Source organism: Argiope bruennichi, chromosome 4 (assembly GCF_947563725.1).
Source record: "Argiope bruennichi chromosome 4, qqArgBrue1.1, whole genome shotgun sequence".
Classification (NCBI taxonomy): Eukaryota; Metazoa; Arthropoda; class Arachnida; order Araneae; family Araneidae; genus Argiope; species Argiope bruennichi.
In genome coordinates this window covers 46,548,242-46,569,982 of record NC_079154.1, presented here as the reverse complement: position 1 = coordinate 46,569,982, position 21,741 = coordinate 46,548,242, and the positions used below count along the sequence as shown (strand labels likewise).

Here is a 21,741-nt window from a genome sequence, read left to right as displayed (position 1 = left end):
AATTTATTGCTTCATTGTTTTCTAGCACTTCTCAGTACCTAAGTAACACTAAAAAATTAATGTGAGATATATATATGTATAATTTGAGAAAGTTCAAATATCCTCAATCGTTAAAATAGTTACAAAAATCTATCACTTCTTCAAGTCTACAGGTGCAATCCACCTTTGCATAGATTCAACTTCTTCACCTCATTCATTATATGGCGGCAGAAAACCAGGATGAGACACCTTATTATCTAGTGCCTCACCCATGAGTCTCCTAATTATTGCTTTATGATACACTTATTGCTCTAGTTCTATTATTGCTTTTTGTACAAAGACTCCTTCAGTTTTGCTATTTCTAGCATTAAAGGCATCTAATAACTATTATTATCTTACATCGGAATGCATTTGTGCCTTGCAAAGTCATCAAGACACTTCTATATCATACATCAGCAGAGCTCGTTCCATCTAAAACTTGAACATTCCATTCGTTTCATTGAAATACAGAAGTAGACAATATATCATCTCTAATCACATTTTTTTCACAAACACTTTGTTATTATTGCTTTAATAATAGTTTTCAGAAAAAGGTATTGTCTATAGTGATATAAACTCATTAGTTTAAACTGGATGATCTTCGCAGATTATTGCTGCATGGAAGTATAGAATATACAGTAAATAAAATATATTGTTTCTCGTAAATCTTGCAGAACTTCAATTTGTTATTGCTTTAGTAAAGATTTGAAGAAATGTTTATTGCATACAGTGAGATTACATTAGTTATTCTAAGGTTTTTTCTTTACAAATTATTGCTTTGATTTATGATACACTTGTCCTTTATAAATTATTTGGAAGTATATCATTGACACTTAATAAAATCCATTGTTCGTTGAAGAAATTTTCCTTTGTACATACACGATGGAAAAATAAGTACTTTGAACAGTTGATTTTTCACACAAAATTGACTTAGAGCACATAAATTTAAGCATATATCCTTCAGTATGCTTTAACGTAAGATCACGATTTCAAACACATTATGGACATATAGATAAAAAATAATTTTTAAAAATACATACAGCACAATCACAGATTTCCACATAAAATGGAACATATCGACATTACTAGATATATGAATAATAAATATGTTTATCGTTATTGCTATAGAATATTTATTGCTGATTAAACATTAATAATTTTTTTACAAAATATATCTTAAAATTCCGATGTGGAACTCTGAAGTCATATGAAACTGAATAAATAGAAAAGTAAAATTTATGAAATAGTCACGAACATGTAAATTAGAGGAATTAAATTCATCTACAAACCAAAAAGCTTGTTTTAAATTAAAAAAAATATATAATTTAATCAAATTGGAAATATTTACAATGATATATGAAAAATCAGATTTGTTTGTTTACTTTAAAATGATATTAAACTCAGTTAATTCGAACGATATTATTTCTATAGATAATTCATCATTAATTAAATTTTTTTTATTAAAATATATTATTATTTTTTTTGATATTACAAACATCAAATTTTTAGTACTTTATTATTTTTTGCAAGCGTACAAAGGTAATTCTTAAGTATATTTTGAATATCTAATTTTTTGAATGCCTTGTACTTTGAGAGAAAATAAAAAAAAGTCTATGTATAGATAAATTTCGTATGACAAAATGACAAATTTTCCATATGACAAAAATATTTTACAATCAGGGTTCGAATTACGTATTTTGAATTCAAACAAAATATAGATATACAATATACAAGAGAAGAATACAAAATATTAATATAATTTAAAACCCGTAAATATAGAAAATTAAACCCAAAAGTGAAAATTATAATAACAGAAAATATTATTTAAACAATTTGACATTATTATTTATTTTTATAATAATATGCATTATTCTTAATTTGACTAGAGACTCAAACCCGTCTTTACTCTGAATATGACTAAAAATGTTCTTCACGTCACAGTATGGTACAATAAATAAGATGACACTAACATAAAACATAAAATAATGTAATTCAAACATGGATTTTAAAATAACAAGTTGAAAATAAGTTCTAAGAAAAATAAGTTCTCTTGTACTATTGAACTATTCCAAGGAAAAGACTGTTAAAATGACTAGAATAATATAATAATACAATACGTTTCAAAACTTTTTTTCAGGTCACAGTATTGGAAAATAAATATAATATTTCAATGATATACAACATATCACAAAATAAAGACATTTCAATAACGTAAAACACATAATCACATGACAAGATATTTCGGTAACATAAAGCACATAATCACATAAAAAAATATTTCAATAACTTAAAAGACATAATCACATTAAAAGTTATTTCGGTAACATAAAACACATAATCTCATGAAAAAATATTTCAAAAACATAAAAAAACATAATCAAATGACAAACATATTTTAATAACTTAAAACACATAATCACATGAAACAAATGCTGACTTGAAATTGAGATTCAGAAAATATGTTCCTGGAAGTATAGTTCCAAGTTGGAGCACCTGGCATAAATATTATTGCATAAGATGCCCGGCAAGAATGTTAGTTTTCTTGAAGACTGGATTAAGTTATTAATAAACTACAAACTACGTACTTTCACTGTTATAGCAAAGATAGTTGAATAATTAAAGATGACAAGAGATGGATAATTCTACAACATGATGCCATCTAAATCTTATACATTAAAAGGAAACAAATTAAATTTTAAATAACGGCAACTATAATTATTTTTGAATAATTTATTAAGTATGTTAAAAATATTAAAATGTATTTATCACAGTTTTATGAAAATTTAGATTGTGACTGTTTCAATCACATTCGTTGATTTATATGTAAGATTTTGAACATGAGGATCATCGATTCAAAATTTGATCCAATCCAAAATTCTAAGTGTAAGTCTGGTGCAACTTTACGTCAATAAAATCTCAAATATATATGTCAAACATTCGAATATCATCACATAATTTGAACATAATTCATGTCAATATTTCCTGCACCAAAATAGACTTAGTGAAATTTAAAATTGGAATTTTAAACTTCTTATTGGAAATTTTACCTTTGATGAAATTTAAAATTGGCTGTATTAAACCTAATCAAATAACTTGTTCCTCTAGATTATGTGTTCCAAACACCCAACGAATATCGCAATTATATCATTCGGAATTAGCAAAACTCTATTTGAAGATCTCGTCTGTATTGTTCTCTTGAAATAACACTTTTTATTGAAATTCTACTTTTATTCTCATTACTGATTATAGCAATTGTGTTTTAAGAATTTCTAGTTCCTTTTAAACAATAGTGCGAATGGACAACTTTAAGCTAAGGTCAGATTATATCTTTTGTAAATAGAATTTTTAGAATAAAGGATAATATCAAATGAATTATTGCATCTTCTTGGGTAGATTCCAGTACTCCTAATTCTGTGTCACTGGAATTTTGTTTAGTCGCCTCTGAAATGGAATCGGAAATAACTCGTTTCATGATATCTCCCAATATTAAACTATTTGAAAATGCATACATCAAACGCCTTTTTCGTTGTCTTAAATGTAGGCCAACATAGTTTTGTTAAAATTAATATCAAATTTAAAGAAAGCTGATATCTTTTTATCTATATTGACTATTTGTGCAATATTTATAAAATAAAGATGAATTAAATACATTTTAATTATTTTGAAGAATATTCCATCTCTGTCTTCTTAAAATTATTCTTATTAAAATGCACCATAAAACAATTTTTTACAATGCGCAACAACTATTTACAAAGTTTACAAACTTCACGTAAGTGTGAAGTATTACGAAAGAATATATAGCTTTGCTCTAGAAAGATTAAAATAATATTAGAAGATTTCAGGAAAAAATCTTCACAATTCAAATATCGATATTCGCATAGTAAATTTTAAAGCAAGAGCTTTTTTAAAACTCCGAATGATTGCTTATGATTATCGAAACTTAATCGATATTTAAGAAAAGATGAAAAAATTATCAAAAACTTTAAATACATACTATAATAGGTAAAATATCCTCTCTGCTTTTGCATTTGTAAGATTTTTGTTTAATCAGTATTAACCCCCTTAATATTGTATTATTGCAGAGAGGATTTTACATTTTGTTGTAGATGATGATTTAAAGGCACAAGAGCCTGATTTGTCTATTCTGCACTTATAAACGGAGAATAAGTGCTCTAGAGGCAAAAATTCTTATTTTAGTGCAAAAGAAATTTGATATTCTTGCACTAAACTCGGATGTGAGAAAATACTGCGGTTATTAGACCTAAAAAGAGAGTAAGTTATAAGAGATGAAAAACTTTTATGTAGCAAAGAACGAATAATAAATAAAATTATTCGATAGCATTAATATTTATAATTGCTATGAACAAAATATTTCTTTAAAAAAATTGATTTGATTACAATTTTAATGGAAGAAAATTATATTTTCATACCTTACAGTAATGAAGGTTTATGAAAGCAATACTAAAATTAAGTTTATTTAAAGATAAATTAAATATTGGAATGTCAATTCCAAGGAAATTTTATAGTTAAGATGATTTTTTAATCCTCTTTGCTAACAAGTATTGCAAAAAACTGGAAGGCAGCATAAGTTCTCACTACAAAATATATTTGTTATCACACTATTTTGGGTTTCAACCCTCAATTCAAAAAGCACTAGAATAGTTTATTGCTATATTATTTTTATTGCTTTATTCGAGCATGAATAACAATTTTGTGTTTGGATATGCAAAATGTAGTAGATTCATGCCCCTGAATTTGATTCAAAGATATGCAATGACTGTTTAATTGTTCCGGTAGCAAAGCTTATTTTAATTGACAGATCCATAAATTATAAATATTATAGTAAAACACTTTAAGAATATTCTTGAATGACTAAACACATAAAGAGATATTTTCTTTTATAGCGATATAAATAATAGTTTTGAGTCCCTGTACGTATCCAAACTTTACATACCTAAATATGACGGCTAAATTGAAGAATACTTTTGCAAATGTAACAAATAAAATAGTTTCCTATTCGTTGTGACTGTACAGCAGATGTAAAGTTAGACGCTTTAGTAACTGTGTAAATTCACAGAACAGTAACAGTTGCACATCTTAGATTTGTAGGCACTGCATCAGTTGTGAATCGGCGCTTTTCGCAAACTATAAAAAACGCCAACTTTAATATATATACCATTTACTTATTGCTTATGTCGGTTATCACATTACTCAACCTGCAACACCGTTCTAATTGAATGTGGAATGTTCATCCATCGGTGGATATGCAACTACAACCCCAATTTCAAACATAAATGAAGTTCTGTACATTAAATTTCAAACTCATTTCGTTTATAAATTCCATTTGGTGAAGTAAATTCTAAAATCTTGCAAATTACAATAATATGACAGAGAATATTTGCAAATTTCTGAAATGAATAAAATATACATGGTAAAATGCACATTATTTTCATTTTTTTTCCTTATATTCTAAAGTAGAATTTTAGAATTCAACAATTTAGTCTGCCTAATTATCTGAATAATCTTCTGCATGGGCTATATATAGGATGAGAAATTAGGTCAATATCTATTCAGTTAGACAGATCAATTTAATAGAGACTTGAATATAAGGTTAAATACGATAGTTCTACTATGTATATGAGAACTTATTATACGGTATGATCCATGTTTGGTATTATTCCTTTTTAAAATACCCTCAAGGTTACATATACTGTAGTTATTTGAACATAATTTGGAAATCTCTATTAATTAGAATAACTGTTGTAAATCCATTTTGCGATATCAATATAGTAGAAATAAAAGGACTAATAATTTTTGTCTTAATTGATTTATTATTGAAAGATTTTTAAATTTAGTTAAGAATATAATAATATTTTTAAAATTTAGTTCAATGATAGATAACTCACGATGAGATTTTTTCTTATTTTTAAAATGTATAAAATTTAGTGAAAGGAGGCACTCTATTTTAAACAACCTAGGATGAATCCACATTCAAATAGTCCTTTACTTAGCCATTCTATCACTTCAGTATTTTTCTGTAATGTAGTGAAAGTTGTGCATTGTCGACGAGAATTGTGTTCAAGGAGTTTGAGATGTGCCGATTTCCATGAGATCGGACGAATTGTCACTGTGTTCAAATACAAGCTGACAGGTGTTTGAATCTTCGTTAGCCGAATCTTTAGACCCCTCCTTGAAACAGGAGGATTCATAATGCTTATTGAGGTAGGACTTGAGTGCAAACGATTTGTTGCACCGAGTACAAGCGTAGTGCTTGAAGGCCGAGTGGGTCTGCATGTGAGCCCGAAGGTTCGACCTATCAGCGAAGGCCTTTCCGCAATGTGCACACCCGAAAGGCTTTTCTCCAGTGTGAGAGCGCATATGGCCTTGCAGAAGCCATGGTCTCGAAAAGGCCTTGCCACACACTGCACACTTGTGATTGAGGTTATGCGTCAGGAGATGCATTGCCAGCGCTGGCATGCTCACGTACACTTTGCCACAGGTGTCACATTTCTTGGCCTGCTGGGAGTCCGGACTGCGATGGGTCTGCTTGTGCCTCGACAAGTTGGACGATGTCGCATAGTGTTTGCCACATTCGCCACACGTATAACGAGGTCGTTCCGCCAGAGGCGCATTTGTAGTACCATGGTTGCTATCCTCTTTCTTTGGGTTCTTTCTTCTTCTGGATCTTCCATCCGTTATGAAGAACGCTTCATAAGTGTACCCCACTGTGACACCACTGGGAGTTTCCGTCGAGGGTGGGGTGCCTTCAGTTTCGAGTTCATTGTAGAGGAAGTGGGGTGTGGTCACGGATCTGACATCGTCGCTGCTGACATCGCTGGCGCTGGCGTCGCTAAGGCTACCTGATGGACTAGGACCGGATCTTTCCAAGGAAATGATTTGTTTATTGGTTTGTTCCGTCGGACTACTCGGTTGAATCGTCGTTTTGATCTCAATGTCACCGACAATTTCGTCACCCACCACTTTGTCGATGTACACATAGTCTCGGGAAGTCTCAGGGGAAGATAAGTCATACACATATCCTAGAAAAATAATAAAAATGATTAGTTTAATTTTTTTTATGATTCTATCGAAAATTTCTAAAATAAAAAATAAATAAACTAATAATTTCAGCTTGCAATTAACTTAATGAGTCTAATACAGTTTGAATTTATTAATTCAATTCAATACATTTATCATTTGTCTTTTACACGAATAAAATTATGGCATCCATTCATTTTTATTAAGGCCTTTATTATATTTGAGCACATTTTGTCATTCGGAAATGAGGAGAGGACGAAATGATGCTCCGTTTCGCGTTTATGGCATGAAGCATGCTACCGAGATGATGAAACTTTGACATCACAAATACTTCTTTGTTGCTCTGAACTGATGATATTTACCATGTTAACCTTGAAAATAAGTGTTGCGCATTTCATCCTTCCTTTTACTTTTTATTTGCTGATTTTTTGGTTTCTTTTTATAATTTGGATTTTGAAATTTAATTTTACATTTTTAAACGTCATGTTATTCTAGAAGACTTATTGAAAAAGTAGGTGAAAATTGGTATTTTGATACATTATGTGTAGCTAAATTTCCTTCTCGGTTCTGTATTTAATACCTTGTATGTAAGAATCCATCTGAAAACTCAATAATAACTTTTTTTTTCCTTCACTAGGTGGCAGCTCATCAAATGAAAAGCGATAATATGAAATGCTAGCTCAATAAAAATTTTTAGAAGGTGCATGCAAAAACAATTCCAGACTGTAGATTTTATTTCCTATAATTTTGCATAACATTTTGCCTTTTCTATTAAAAAGAAAGCTTAAAAATGATACTTTCCTAATTTCCCTTTCTACTCACTTCCATCCAGACTGAATAGGTTTTATTGACACAGTAGGTGTAGTATCTTTTGACAGTTATATTCAATCATATATAAATCTGCTTTACAAGCGTGTTCGGAATATTTTCTACTACTAAACGCAATCATTCGTTACTTTTTGATTTCTCGTTTCGTTTCTTTTTGTATATAAAGTATATTTCGAATACAAAGAGAAAATATTGTATTCGCCAAAAAATTTGAACTAGAAATTTTAATGATTCAGCCCTTTTCAAATTTTCACACATTTGCAAAATCTCACATTTTTTGCAATTATGAATATATGTCTGTAATTTGTCAGTATAACAATTCAAAAACTCTTTGAACTAGAAAAATGAAATTCAAGATGTTGTCTGTCACTAAATTTACAGATTTCTATTCAAAGTTTGAACGAAATTTATTTTGAGGAAGTCTATCTATACAGCTGTACGAATATAAATTAACACAACTAAAAAACAGAGATAGCTAAATGGTTAAAATTTGAAACACATATTTAAAATCTAAAGTGTAGTATGTATCACATTTGAAACGAAATTCGCCAAAGATAATTTCTTTCGGTATATTCACAAGAATGCAAACGAAATGAATAAAAAATATATTGGCTTAAATATATGAAATTTGGTTTGTGATTTTGTAACTGAAGTTCTGTGTTAAATTTTAGTTTGAACTAGATGGACAAAAAAGCATCCAAATTTCACATTAAGTGTGCTGGTATTAATCATATTCCGCCAATTAATCGCCAAAAGTGTAATGGATTCTTTGGCAATTATTGTTCGTCAATGGCATACGGTTAATTAGACACAGTTACTCTTTTTAAAAAGTACATAAGAAAGTTTTAGGAAATCTATTTCCGTTGGGCTTGTGTTCTATGCAAATAATAGATATTTCATCTCATTTGGAAATGTCACGACTGAAATTCGTAAAAATGTTATTAAAATCAGTAGGCAAATCATCAAATTACCAATTTCTTATCATAAATATTTTAAATAGTTAATTTGTATGATTTCATTGTCATTTGCTTGGTGTGTAAAATATGGCATGCAAAGATTCTTCTAATCGAAAGCATAAGATGCATGTCACCTTTGGTAAGTTAAAATGAAAATTATTTTATTTTAAACAATTCCATCTATGAAATATACTCTATTAAAATCACATTCTCGAAGAGTATTTTGTCCCATCAAACCGCTATTTCAAGTTCTAGACTATACTTTCGTGATTTTCGTGAATTCGATTCAAAAGGCACCCCATTTTATTGGATTTCATCTACTGAAAAGCAACTTTGAGAGAAAGTTCAGTTTTAAGATGCTGTTAAACAGGTGTGTGCCTCTTTCTGTTGATGAAACTCTATATTTAAGCTTTATGTTTGTTTTAGATCTGTTTTATAGTCTACGAAAGATCTACAGAAACGAAAAGTTGGCCTGTTTTATTCGAAGAGAATGGTTGAAAACTATTCCTTTTGAGAATGAAAGTTCCAGGTTTATACAAAGTTTAGAGATCGCAGATTTTTTTTTTTGTTTTCGAGTTTAAGATTTCATACACAGTTATGATCAGTATTACATTGATTAATGAAATAGATCCTAAATATTTAAATCTATTGAAAAAAAAATGAAAAATTGTTTCGTTTACAATAAAATCTAAACAGTGGAATAATTTGCTTTACAGTGTGTGTGCACTTCGTCCAATAGCTAATCTCCAAACTGTTAGTGATAAATGCATACTTCCGATTGGAAAAGTGTTTTAAGTGACATGAATTTTTTAATTTTTCGTTATATATAAATAAATAAATGGACTAATAAAAAGATTTGAAATTTAAATTTTTATAAGTTTTCACGTCTTATTATGCATATTTAATGAACCATTTTTTGAGACTGCTAATTTTAATTAAAATAAATTCAGTTTCCAAAACTGAAGTTTATCCAGTTATGAAATAATGATTATAGTCATTTCATATAGGCATGAGTTTGTTATCAGAAGAGTGAAACATTCTAAAGTATCCTATAGTGTGAAAAGAATATGTTACTAAACATGATTATTTGCTAATGTATAAAAACTCTACTTTATTAAAATTCAGACTTCGTGATGACCATTTATACACGGAAATAATCTGTATATATATATAACTCTTATGTGTACTCAAAATCATTCGAATTTGTTAACCCTCATTTCACAATGACTCGTTATACGGATTGTTTACGTGTTCGCGTTTGCACAAACGATATATATATATATATATATATATATATATATATATATTTTGGATTTGTGTTTAAGTCTGTATGTTCTAGAAAAAAGTATGCTTAATTCTAGGAGTTTCTATTATTAATCGAAATCTTCAAAAAATGAGAAGTTTAAGCAAATGAAAGTGTTAAAGAATCACTCATAGGAAATTCCAGTCAGAATGAATAAAATAGAGGTTTTAAGCATTATTTTTTTGTACTAATAGAAATTTCCTAAATAACGAGCATCGCCAGTTTTCATCGCCAATTAATGTCGCATTTTTGGTACATTATTAAGGCTTAGAATGCTTTTTCATTATTGCTCAAGTATAATTTAAAATAACGTTTAAAACGACATGGTTACGGTGATAAGATGTAATTCATCATTGACATGACTAAATTAATTTTATTATTACTCACCGTGATTATTTCAATGTTATTAAAATTATGTCGACATATTTTGATGAAATACATTTTATAAAAATAAAGGAAATGAAAAAAAATTAAATTAAATTTTTTATTTTTGAATATGATATATTTTGGTTTTCTAACATTTACATATATCTCTCTCTGCTATCAGAGAATCTTAATTTTAGAAATTGATGATTTACATTTTAGTAATTGATGAAAAATTAATGCTAGATTTTTATACGATTGAACTTTACTTTTAGTAATGAAGGTATTTCAATTTTTTTTTTTTATTACCAGCGGATATACTTAACTATATATCAAAGCGAGCAGGGATCATGTGATTATCTTAAAAGAATTACAACGTGATTCTCAGGTTGGTGAGCGGAAGGAGCAGGAAGGGATGTAATTCCTCTAGTATAATATTGTTACGATATTTACGGGGTTCGTTTGGATAGTGGGAGTTATATGGTGTGGAGAATGCTCAATCAGCAGGCGGCAGTAGAAAATAAAACAACGACGTTTATTTACACGAAGACACACAGGACAGCACAAAGACGACAACTATATACAGCACAAAAGACGATTATCTTCAGCCGAGACGTGCAGCATACAACAGTAGCATACAACCAGACTCTACTGCAGACAGTAGCGCACAGCTTAGTTCAGCACTAGCTTCACTCCGTCGCTGCTCTGCTTATCTCTGGAAGGTCAGTTCTTTAGCGTCGATTCTGACTACTCTACCCTAGCAGCTGCGGCCGCCTCCTTTTATAGGTCTCAGGAGGCGGGGCTAGAAGCCTCTCAACCAATCAGGAACGTTCGAGGCGTATATCGGTTCCTACTGGACGGATCGGGAAAATTTTTGATGTTTCGGGTATAATCTATTTTGGCGCCAAAGTCGCCAAATTCGTCGTTAAGTCGCCAAATGGTCGCCAAGTTTGTCGCCAAGCTCTTGAATCTCCGACGCGTCACCGGACTCCGTCCAATACAGATGACTGTAAAACATTCTTTCCGATGGTGGGACCAACTATGCTGGGAAGCAGCATTACAGATTCGTAACATTGTATACTTTTTTATGCAATCCTACCAAATCTAAAAATATCCTTCAGATTGAAGGGAAAGGCCTAACAGTTCAGAAATGAGATGGCGGTTCACAAATATAAGGAGCACCTTATATATATAAAAGGGTGTCTCAAAATTAACCCAAGATTTGAATTTTCCCCTATTTGTCCAGTACAGTGTTAGTAACAGAATTAAAAAAAAAACCATTTAGCAGCTGATAGTTTAGGGTTAGTAAAAATGGAGGGTTACACGATAGAACAACGTGTTACTAGATAGGGTTATGTATGGAGCAACACATAAAGCAAATGGCCTACATGGCTCGTTTATTAAAATTTTCCATGACCATTTTGCATAAATATGGCTGAATTTCGTTGATACAGCGTTGAATTTTCTCCTTTAATGCACTCGTGTTTCTGAACTTGTTGGCATAGACCTTTGATTTCAAATAACCCCATAAAAATAAATCCAATGGTGTTAAATCACACGATCTAGGGGGCCAATTCTCAAATTTCCGAACTGTGACAGTTAAACTTTCATAATTTTTGAAATATTGTTCAACAAAAAAAATACGCTGTTCTATGGTGTAACGTTCCATATTTTACTAACACTAAACTATCAGTTATCAAATGTTTTTTTTAAAAAATAGGGTTGCCAACATTGTAATTTACAAGTGAGTGCAAATTTAAATCTTGCGTTAATTTTGGTACACCCTTTACTTGTTCCTTAGTTTAAATAAACTGAGTTATTATAATTCATTTATTGGCATTATATATACTATGATACACAACGCTTTAAAAGTGATTTAATAGTTGTTTATAGATTTTGTGTATATTATAAAATGACGTTGTTATACGTATCTTATAATCTGCATAAATGGAATTAAATTTTCTGAAAGTCAAAACATTTATTCTTTTAATGAACGCTCCTGATAAACAGTTGCTTAGCTGGGATTTTTGTATTTAAAAATTTCAATTAAATATTTTGTATTATCATGGTGTCAATGACATTCTCAAGAAAATATTACTAAATTTTGTTAGACGCGTAACATGCACTCCTTTAGAAGGATTACATCGTTTCATTATTCAATGTATTTCTTTAATTTTTCTCTATATCTTTATTAAAACGGAAAAGAGTAGCGTACTTAAAAATGGAAGCACTTTAAAAAAAAATCTCATTTTTGCTTAGATCTAAAATCAATCTTTAAAAATACAAAATTTTTGAAAAGTTGGCTTTTACTGAAACTTATTCAACATGAAAAAATTAACTGATGCATTATTCCTTAATCCTCAATAACGGAAAAAAAAAAGGCAGGGTATAATAATAGCAACAATGAGAAAGCTTTGAAATTCAATTCAACAATGAAATATATAGTTGCAAAACATCGTTGTTGTAAAACGCACTTTAAGTGCTATTTATAAAAAATTATTAAAAATTGAAAAAAAATTATATGTGAAAAATTTATATTATTGAAAAAAAAAGGGAATTTTTGAAGTTTTAGATAAATAAAAATTATTTCCTAATGTAATATTTTTGGAAATTTCCTCCATATCACAATTACAATTAATTTTTAATATATAAAAAATTTAAAAAAAAATTAAACCGTTCCAAGAAGTTCCACACACACACATATTCAGCTTTCGTAGCTCTGGGTCAAACGGTCTAGTCTGTACAGCGTCACACACACATACACATTCAGCTTTCGTAGCTCTGGGTCAAATGGTCTAGTCTGTACAGCATCAAATGCGCATTCAGCTTTCGTAGCTCTGGGTCAAATGGTCTAGTCTGTACAGCATCAAATGCGCATTCAGCTTTCGTAGCTCTGGGTCAAACGGTCTAGTCTGTATAGCGTCACACACACACACACACACACACACACACACACACACACACACACACACACACATTCAGCTTTCCTTGCTCTGGGTCAAACAGTCTAGTCTGTACAGCGCCACACACACATACACATTTAGCTTTCGTAGCTCTGTACAGCGTCACACACACATACACATTCAGCTTTATTGATTCATTCAAATGGTCTAGTGTGCACAGCGTCACGTACACATTCAGCTTTATTGATAATAAATAGATAATATTTAGATAAATGCAACTAATTAGAGATATTTGATCAATCATTGGAAATACTGCAGATGCTAAATCTTCCGTAATTCAATATTCATTATGTTTGATTATTTGGATAATGTCTTTTTAGAGACTACACAAAGGATATTTAAAAGCGAGCTAAGTCTTTTCAAACTCATACCAATATCTCAAATAATGTTCATCCTAATGTCAAGGACTCGCTATTCCCACAACAAACCTATGTAAGGCTTTTAACCAAAGACAGAATCAACAGATGGCAGATTCACACACATGCAGCGAAGTCTCCGTGAAATAAAGTCTAGTATGGCAGTTTTCTGAATCGAGATTCAACCACTTTTCCAAAGCGACCACAACATTTTATTTCCTTTCCTTTTAACTATCAATTTAAAAGAATTCTATAGAAAACCTATTATTCAAAAATTTATTTGGAAATTAAAAATGTAAAACATATATATTCTTGTTTCGAATTCTAAAGAACAATAATAGCAATAACTTTTTTAATAAATAAACACTTCTTTCTTCAAAAACGATCTAAAAATGATATCATGTGCAACATTTGGCTTACTAATGTGCGAATAGGTTTAAAAAAAATATAAAAAATATCAATAAATAATATAAAAAATATCAATAAATAAAATTAAAAAAAATAAGAAATAAAATAAATAAATAAATAAAATAAAAAATAATAATAAATAAAATAATAATAATAATAACAAATAAAATAAAAAATAATAATAAATAAAATAATAATAATAATAACAAATAAAATAAAAAATAATAATAAATAAAATAAAATAAATAAATAAATAAAAATGAAATAAAAAAATATATAAAAAAATTGTCAAAGCACATTTTCTCCTTAGTAAGCCAACTCTATAAAAAAGAAGCATTATCTTGCAAAAACCTTGGCCCTTTTTAAGGCTTTCAACATTCTCTTTCTTATTTTAGTTTTATGCTTTTGAGGATTTATTGATCCCTGTTGTACCATAATTTGACCTATTTCTTCAACACAATGGAACTTCATCTTGTAATATGAGTGGAATGTTTCATTGCTGATAATATTAGGTTACGTTTAATGCTGTACCTGCATTTTATTTTAAAGTGCTGAATATGAACTTAATAAGGGTATCTCGTTGATCGAATAATCAGGAGTCTAGCTATGAGGTTTTGAATTGCCATAGAACATTTTTTATTTAGTTCTGAAACCTTTCTTCTTTTACTTTGATTCGTTTTATAGCATAGGTTTATCTATTTCTTTACAATAAGGAAATTTCATGACGCCATACATGGACATATTGTAATGAGTTATTGTTGATAGTATGAATTCATCTTTAATTCTGTATTTATTTTTATTTTAAAGGAATATGAATTTGAAAAAGAAATAATTTGATAGAATAATTAAAGGTCTAAAGCTTTATAAGCTTTTGCTCTTCTAAATTTAATTTCTACAATTTTTTTTAGAAAATAATGTATTTATCAGCAATTTTATGGATTTTTCCCCCCTAGTTTTAAGTTTCTTTTTTTATTATTTATTTTGCTGAAAAATCTTTATAACAGTATATTTCTTGTTTTGAAATATAACACAGGTATCATTTCTCAGAAAAAAATAAATATTTCTACAGAAACGACGACGACGACAACAACAACAACAGAAGACTGTTGAATACTATAAATTAAATCTTATTGCTTATTTTATTAGCCTATAAATTTTGAAAATTACCATGCCACTTTTTTGTGGAACCATCATAATAATATGAATGAGAAATTTAGATATTCATTGCTTATATTACATCTTAATTTATTAAAACAAGTATAAACACCAAACGATATTATCGTTTAAAGTTATTTACTTTACCATAAGTTAAAATGATAGATTTCGATGTATCTTCAAAGTACTGATTTTCGTAAAGCGTTATATTTTTATAACACATGTTTACATTTATTATCATGAAGTTGATTAGAAAAGATCAAGACATTATAAACTATCTGTAAAAAAAGCTATTTTCTTTTTTAAAAAAATGAATACATGTAATTGGTTTTTTTTTATTTTGCTATTACAGTAATAAAGATAAAATGGTTTTAAAAAAAGTGGAAGAGTAGTACAATTGAGATAGAATATTAAAGATGAATGATATACATTTAAAATCTACCGAAATCTAGTAAACTATACTTGAAAAAATTTGTCAACGCATTATTAAATAATCTATTACACTGTTAAGAATTATTTAGTATTAAATGCGAACATTTCATAATATAACTTTGTTTCGATCTCTTCCTAGGTTCTTAGAAGTATTTTTTTAATAATTTTATGAGCGAAGAGGCAATATTGGCCATCTTTAAATAAACAATGGGGCAAGCATATAAATGGCCTTATATATTGCCACATTTACATCATTCATTAAAATGCTTCCATTTATGAATCACAACTGAAGGTAGAAAGCGAATGCTTTTATAGATCCACCCCATTCAAACTCAACCCCCATCCCACCCCATTGCACTCTCATTTAGATACTAAGCAACGCATTCCGTTAACAGACCATCTCGAGTGCTATTGACACTGAATTATTACCACGCCGTGGAGAAAACGGGCAATACGTCATCCAAGCATCAATTTCGAAAAATGACGGGTTAAAATATTCAAAACCTCTAGCCTTGATTATCAAGCAAATGCTTCCTCTCCCCCAGCTGGCCTGCAGCGCACAATAAAAAAAATCAGCCTGAGCGTCTACGTAGAGCACGGCTCCATCACCTAAATGGCCGATTATTATCCAATTATTATGCAGTCCGTGCAGTGCTATATTAATCACTGCCCTGCTCCATACATGTGCGAAAGAGCTTGTCGAATTAATAGCTCGCCCTTCTCCAGCATGTTGCGACGAAACCCTTTACGCTTCGATTCCTGTAGCAGGTTGCTCTATGCTCCAGTTCGCCATCATACATACGGTATCGGCCAATACATACAGTATGTGTGATGGCATTGTGCAGAGGGATCTATTTTGGTGGCTCTAAAGACTGAAATGATTCATCGTCTCTGAATCGCCAGTGTGTTTTTACGCTCATGAAGTATTTTGGTAATGTAACAGTTTTCTATGGTCATGCGTTTCGGAAGACGTGAGGAAATAGCAGCGCAGCATATACTTTGTAATCATTTCGGAATGCCTTTGCGATTTGGTTTCCATTATTTTTAACGTGCGGTGTTTTTCTGGATTTTTCATTAGTGTTTCCTTGAATTCATATTATTAGTATAAATGATTCAGGTGGTTATTTGGTGAATTTGTGAGCCTATGTTTCATCATTTTCACATGTTTAAATTTAACAGAGGGTAATTTTTTAAGGAGAATTGAATTTTATTGAAGGAATACATTCGACACATAAACAATGCAATATTTAGAAAGTTTCAAAATTATTTTGGAAATTAGCGTTTTTGATGCTTCTATTATTATTTAATCAGAATATCATGAAAGGGGTATTCTTGAGTTATTCGTCCTTTTGGAATGAAATTAAAATCTTCCAGCTAATGTCAAATGTTCAGTAGCATAGTATAGATATGCATGCAATAAAATAACGTTAAACATTATGACAATTTATAATATACTAATTTAAAACTTTTTCAAATAAATATTAATTTATCTTGTAAAGTAGATTTTGTAAGATATAATTGCTTTCATATAATGAAGAACTTGATAATAACAATAATTTCAAAACTTCTTTGTGATAATATATAAGTGAAATTTCTATATGATTTTATGATTGTTTTAATATTTTTTAATTGTTCTTGGAACAAACGTTTCCACTATTGGTGTAAAAAGTAATTGTAAGAAAAAAATAATTCTATTTTCATTGATTGAATTCGTATTAATTCCTATGTATAGTAAGCTGTAACAGTATGCATTAGTCATCAAAATACTTGCGATTTCCTATTTCGACATCCATTTTGAAGTGAATAAAAATGTTAAAAAATTACTTTAAATCAATGTCGCAGCCATTTTCAAACAAATTGGTTTATAAAAATCTTTATCATGAAAGATAATGTATGATCTGCCCTTACGGGCATGCAAATTTTTGTCACCAGCAACTATGGATAACGACAAATTAATTGATTTTCAGCTATTACTCTTTAATAAGATAAACACGAAAGAATTATTTCGTCCTGCCATAGTTTTAAGGCTTAAATGAATGACCGTTACCATGACATTATTATGAGAATTGAGGGTGAGTCCAATAGTTATCAAAAGTCATGGCCCGATTCTTCTAGCAGTAAGATCTCTTCGCCTTTGTAATATATTTAACTGAACTTCAGACCAATAATACACCGTGAAGATAAACGAAAATCCGCTTACTTATCACAAGACTTCTTATTCATGACTTGAGATGACTCTTCTGGACATAGCGATGAAAAAAAGGTAACAGTGCATAACAATGTATAAAATTCCTGTTTATTCTGATAATGAAGAGGAATATGTGTCTATGGCACGCTATGACCATTTGACCTGGAGTTACCATAGTCAGAGCAAATATGATATGAAGTTCGGATTTGTGTTGTCGGAGCCCTTTTTTGTTGTTGAAAATATTAGTTAACTAAAAAAATAAGGAACGTTAGACATTTATTCCATTTTAATTCCTGTAAATATAATGCAAAATTAATTTTTACACCATTTTCAGAAATTTTAAAAAAATCTATTTAATAATAGTAATTTTAATGTCAGGTAAATTATTTTAAAAAAATTATTTTGATGATTTTTAATTATAATTTTGCTGTTACAATAAAATTCAAACCACTCTTATTGTTGCATTAAATAGTAAATCGTATGATTTTTGACAATTGTTAAAAGATAAAGAACAATTGTTTATTATTTGCACAGTTTCCAATAGGGAAAAGGTCAGTAACTACAAAAGGTAACGTGCAATTAGGAAATGAATTATTAGGACAATTAAATTTTAATGTCGCCTTTAATATCATGGGAATTTACTCCAATAAAAAATCTATGTGCATAAGCTGGTTCGCTCTAACTACTGGTTGTACTTAATTTCAACAGTAATTCGATGCTCAATGTATTTTTAGTAAAGTATGCATAGCATTATACTGTAACAGAAATTAAGGCTATGTTGTTTTTGTGGTGGATGCTTGCATTCGAACGTAATCTTACCACTAATATGACTTGGAAGTTTAACCACAATGACTACCGTATCATCCATATTGGGGTGACAGAAAAAATTCTCAACAGGTTGTGTCACCCGGTTGACGCTTGTTTGATTACTTACCGAAGACCCACTTCAGTATTTAGAAACATATTCCGTATGAATGTATTAAAATTATTGAATTGTTATAAGAATAATACAAAAATGTTTTATGGAAAATTACTTGGATTGTAATACTTTAAAGCATTCTACAAAAGCTGAGATAAGAATAATACAAAAAAGGGTATTGATTTAAAGTTTCTTGTTAGGATATATAAAAAATAATTAGTATTTATTATTTTCGAACGTTTTGAAAAATGTTTGACACTTCTTTGGTGTGCGATTACAGTACTTTTCACGACAATAATGAAATATTTTTACTATACATCAGCGTATATTATGTTTCTTTCAAATAATAATAATAATAATATCTGGCTAAATCGCAGCAATAAGCGAAAGGATCAGATTGATCACTTTATATAGTGAAATATGCAGAGCGTACGCAACAGCATTGAACTCTATTTTATTGAGTCATAGGTGATCGGCAAAGAGACGACTCTACATTACCTATGACTCCATCACCTATGGCCCATGATGTGTTAAAATTTACATAAAAAGAAATTATCAACACAATCAAGTTTAACAAATACATTCTTAATTAAAAATTATTATCGGGAAATTCTGCTTAGTACTGCAAAACGAATGCTGTTAAATGGAACAAATGGAAGTTCCACTCATTTATTCAAGATATGAAGGGAACAGTTTAAATATTTATTCATTTATTTTATAAAATAAAGATTTGAAGTTTAAAAAGAAAACAAAGGAAAAATGTTTAAGGGAACAAATTTAAATATATCTAAATTAAATACAAAAATTAAACTAATACATCCAATTTATTGTCACTATTATTTTAAAAAATATTTCGGCTTCTTTTGTTTTTTTACTTTATAGTGACTGCTGTGTTTAGTATTCGTATTTATTTGATCTTAAAAGTTAAGAGCTACTTCAGAAGAGCAGCCTTGCCAACATAATATTTCCATTTACAGCGGTAAATTTTCTGTATATTGAAATGGGAGGCATTCTAAAACGAATAAACTTAAACAAGCGTTTTTTGTAACGATATTTTCTTGTCAGATTTGCTCGCTGAAGGTCTGATTTCCTTGTTACTACAATTTCAAAATTTGCTTTCCTGAAGATCCTTTTAAAAAGATTCTGAAATACGTATGGTATTTCATTAAAAATATTTAACTCCCTTTTTGCATTGCTTTCAAAAAATGTCTTGCGAATAGCTTTTACTTGTTGATTGATTGGTGTAAACTGGTTACGGATAACTTTTAGTGGTTTATGGTCTATTGACATTCCTTTTAAAAGCTAAATGAAGATTATTTTGGGATGGGTCTAGGATTTTTAAACCTTGCCAAATGGCAAAGCGCTTCTCCAAGCTTTCATACCCCACTGCAGAGAGGGCTTAAAGTCGTCTAACGAAATGCGTATCGAACTCATGAAAATTTTTATTTTTTAATGATCATTTCCATTTTGATTTCGAAATGGTGCCTCTGAGGCCCATATTTTAGATCTAATCATCAGTGATTCTGTAAAACTAGTTTTAGAAGAAAAATGTTCAAATATCATGCTATGATTCGAAACGATACTCTCCTTGCATAGTAGAATATATTTATTTCAATTCAATTCAATTCTAGAATATATTTATTTCAATTCAATTCAATTCTAGAATATATTTATTTCAATGCTTTAACTTGTTAAATTAATATTTCATGTATGTTATTTGTTATATAAAATAAACAAGCGATTCGTTTTTTTCATTTAATTGAATTAGATATAATGAAATGAATGATAGTGTCTTCATTTAAGTGTTTATTGCAATGAAAAGCAATTCTATGAAATTAATGTCCACCGAGAGCGTTTTTGTTTAAATAACTAATTATTTAATTTTATCTATTAGCAAATTTTTCTTTTTTAAACCTGAAGAAAACATTTTATAGAATAATTCTTTGATTGCTCTAAAGAAAATATAATAAACCTGAACATACATAGAATTGAAGTGCAGATAAATTCTGGTAAGCATTTTATATTTTTTCATGAAATTAAGTTTTGAATTTGTCATAAAATTATGAATTGACGAAGAGGCACCAAACTTTGTAATGCATCTGAATAAATTCCAATTGTCATTAATTAAAAAAAAAATTCTACAAAATAAACATTTATGAAGAATTTTTTCGTATTAGATTTTTTAAGAATTCTGAAGAATTCGTTTATATATATAACAATGATCTAAAATTTGACAGCATTCAAGTTTGATCTTTCGTTGCTAGAGCTTAAACGTGATTTGCAGTTACAATTTTTGCTTAACGTTAAATCTACAGAACTACTGATCGACGGAAACATATATGTAAATTGGGTCTGCTAACTTAAAAAACGTTTTTATGATAATATAAAATAATCTCTATCAGTTTATAGAAAGTTAAGCCACAATAAAGATAATCATAATTGAATATGATTTTTTTTATAATTACTCAGTTTGTCTTCGTAGGGGTAATTTTCTACATTGAGTTATTTGTTTATGATAACACAAAGAAAGAATGAATGAAATATTTTAATAGTTACAAGACCACGATTCATCCCTACCGTCTATCTTGGAGGATGAGAACTTTTTTCCTATCTCTTAACTGTATGAGAAAAGTGTTCATCTAATTAGAACGTAGATGTAAATCCCAGACAGTTAATAACCATTCAACCACCTAATTAATAACCAATAATTATTAAGAAAACCCTGTATTAATATCTACTGCTTTCAATACTGTAACACTATAGTAGATAGATGTCAAAGTACTTAATCAGAAATGTAAAAATAATTACAAAAAT

The 21,741-nt window shown here is 29.3% G+C and overlaps 1 protein-coding gene across 1 annotated transcript in view; it reads right to left on the bottom strand.

Moving 5' to 3' along the window:
* Positions 1–1,791: 1,791 nt before the first annotated feature.
* Positions 1,792–21,741, bottom strand: part of LOC129967136 (transcriptional repressor scratch 1-like) — an 84,944-nt gene continuing 64,994 nt past the window's right edge. Inside the window, exon 2 of the mRNA XM_056081820.1 lies at positions 1,792–7,058. Within this exon, the coding sequence (XP_055937795.1) occupies positions 6,097–7,058 (962 nt within the window). The 3' untranslated portion in view covers positions 1,792–6,096. The remainder of the gene's footprint in view (positions 7,059–21,741) is intronic.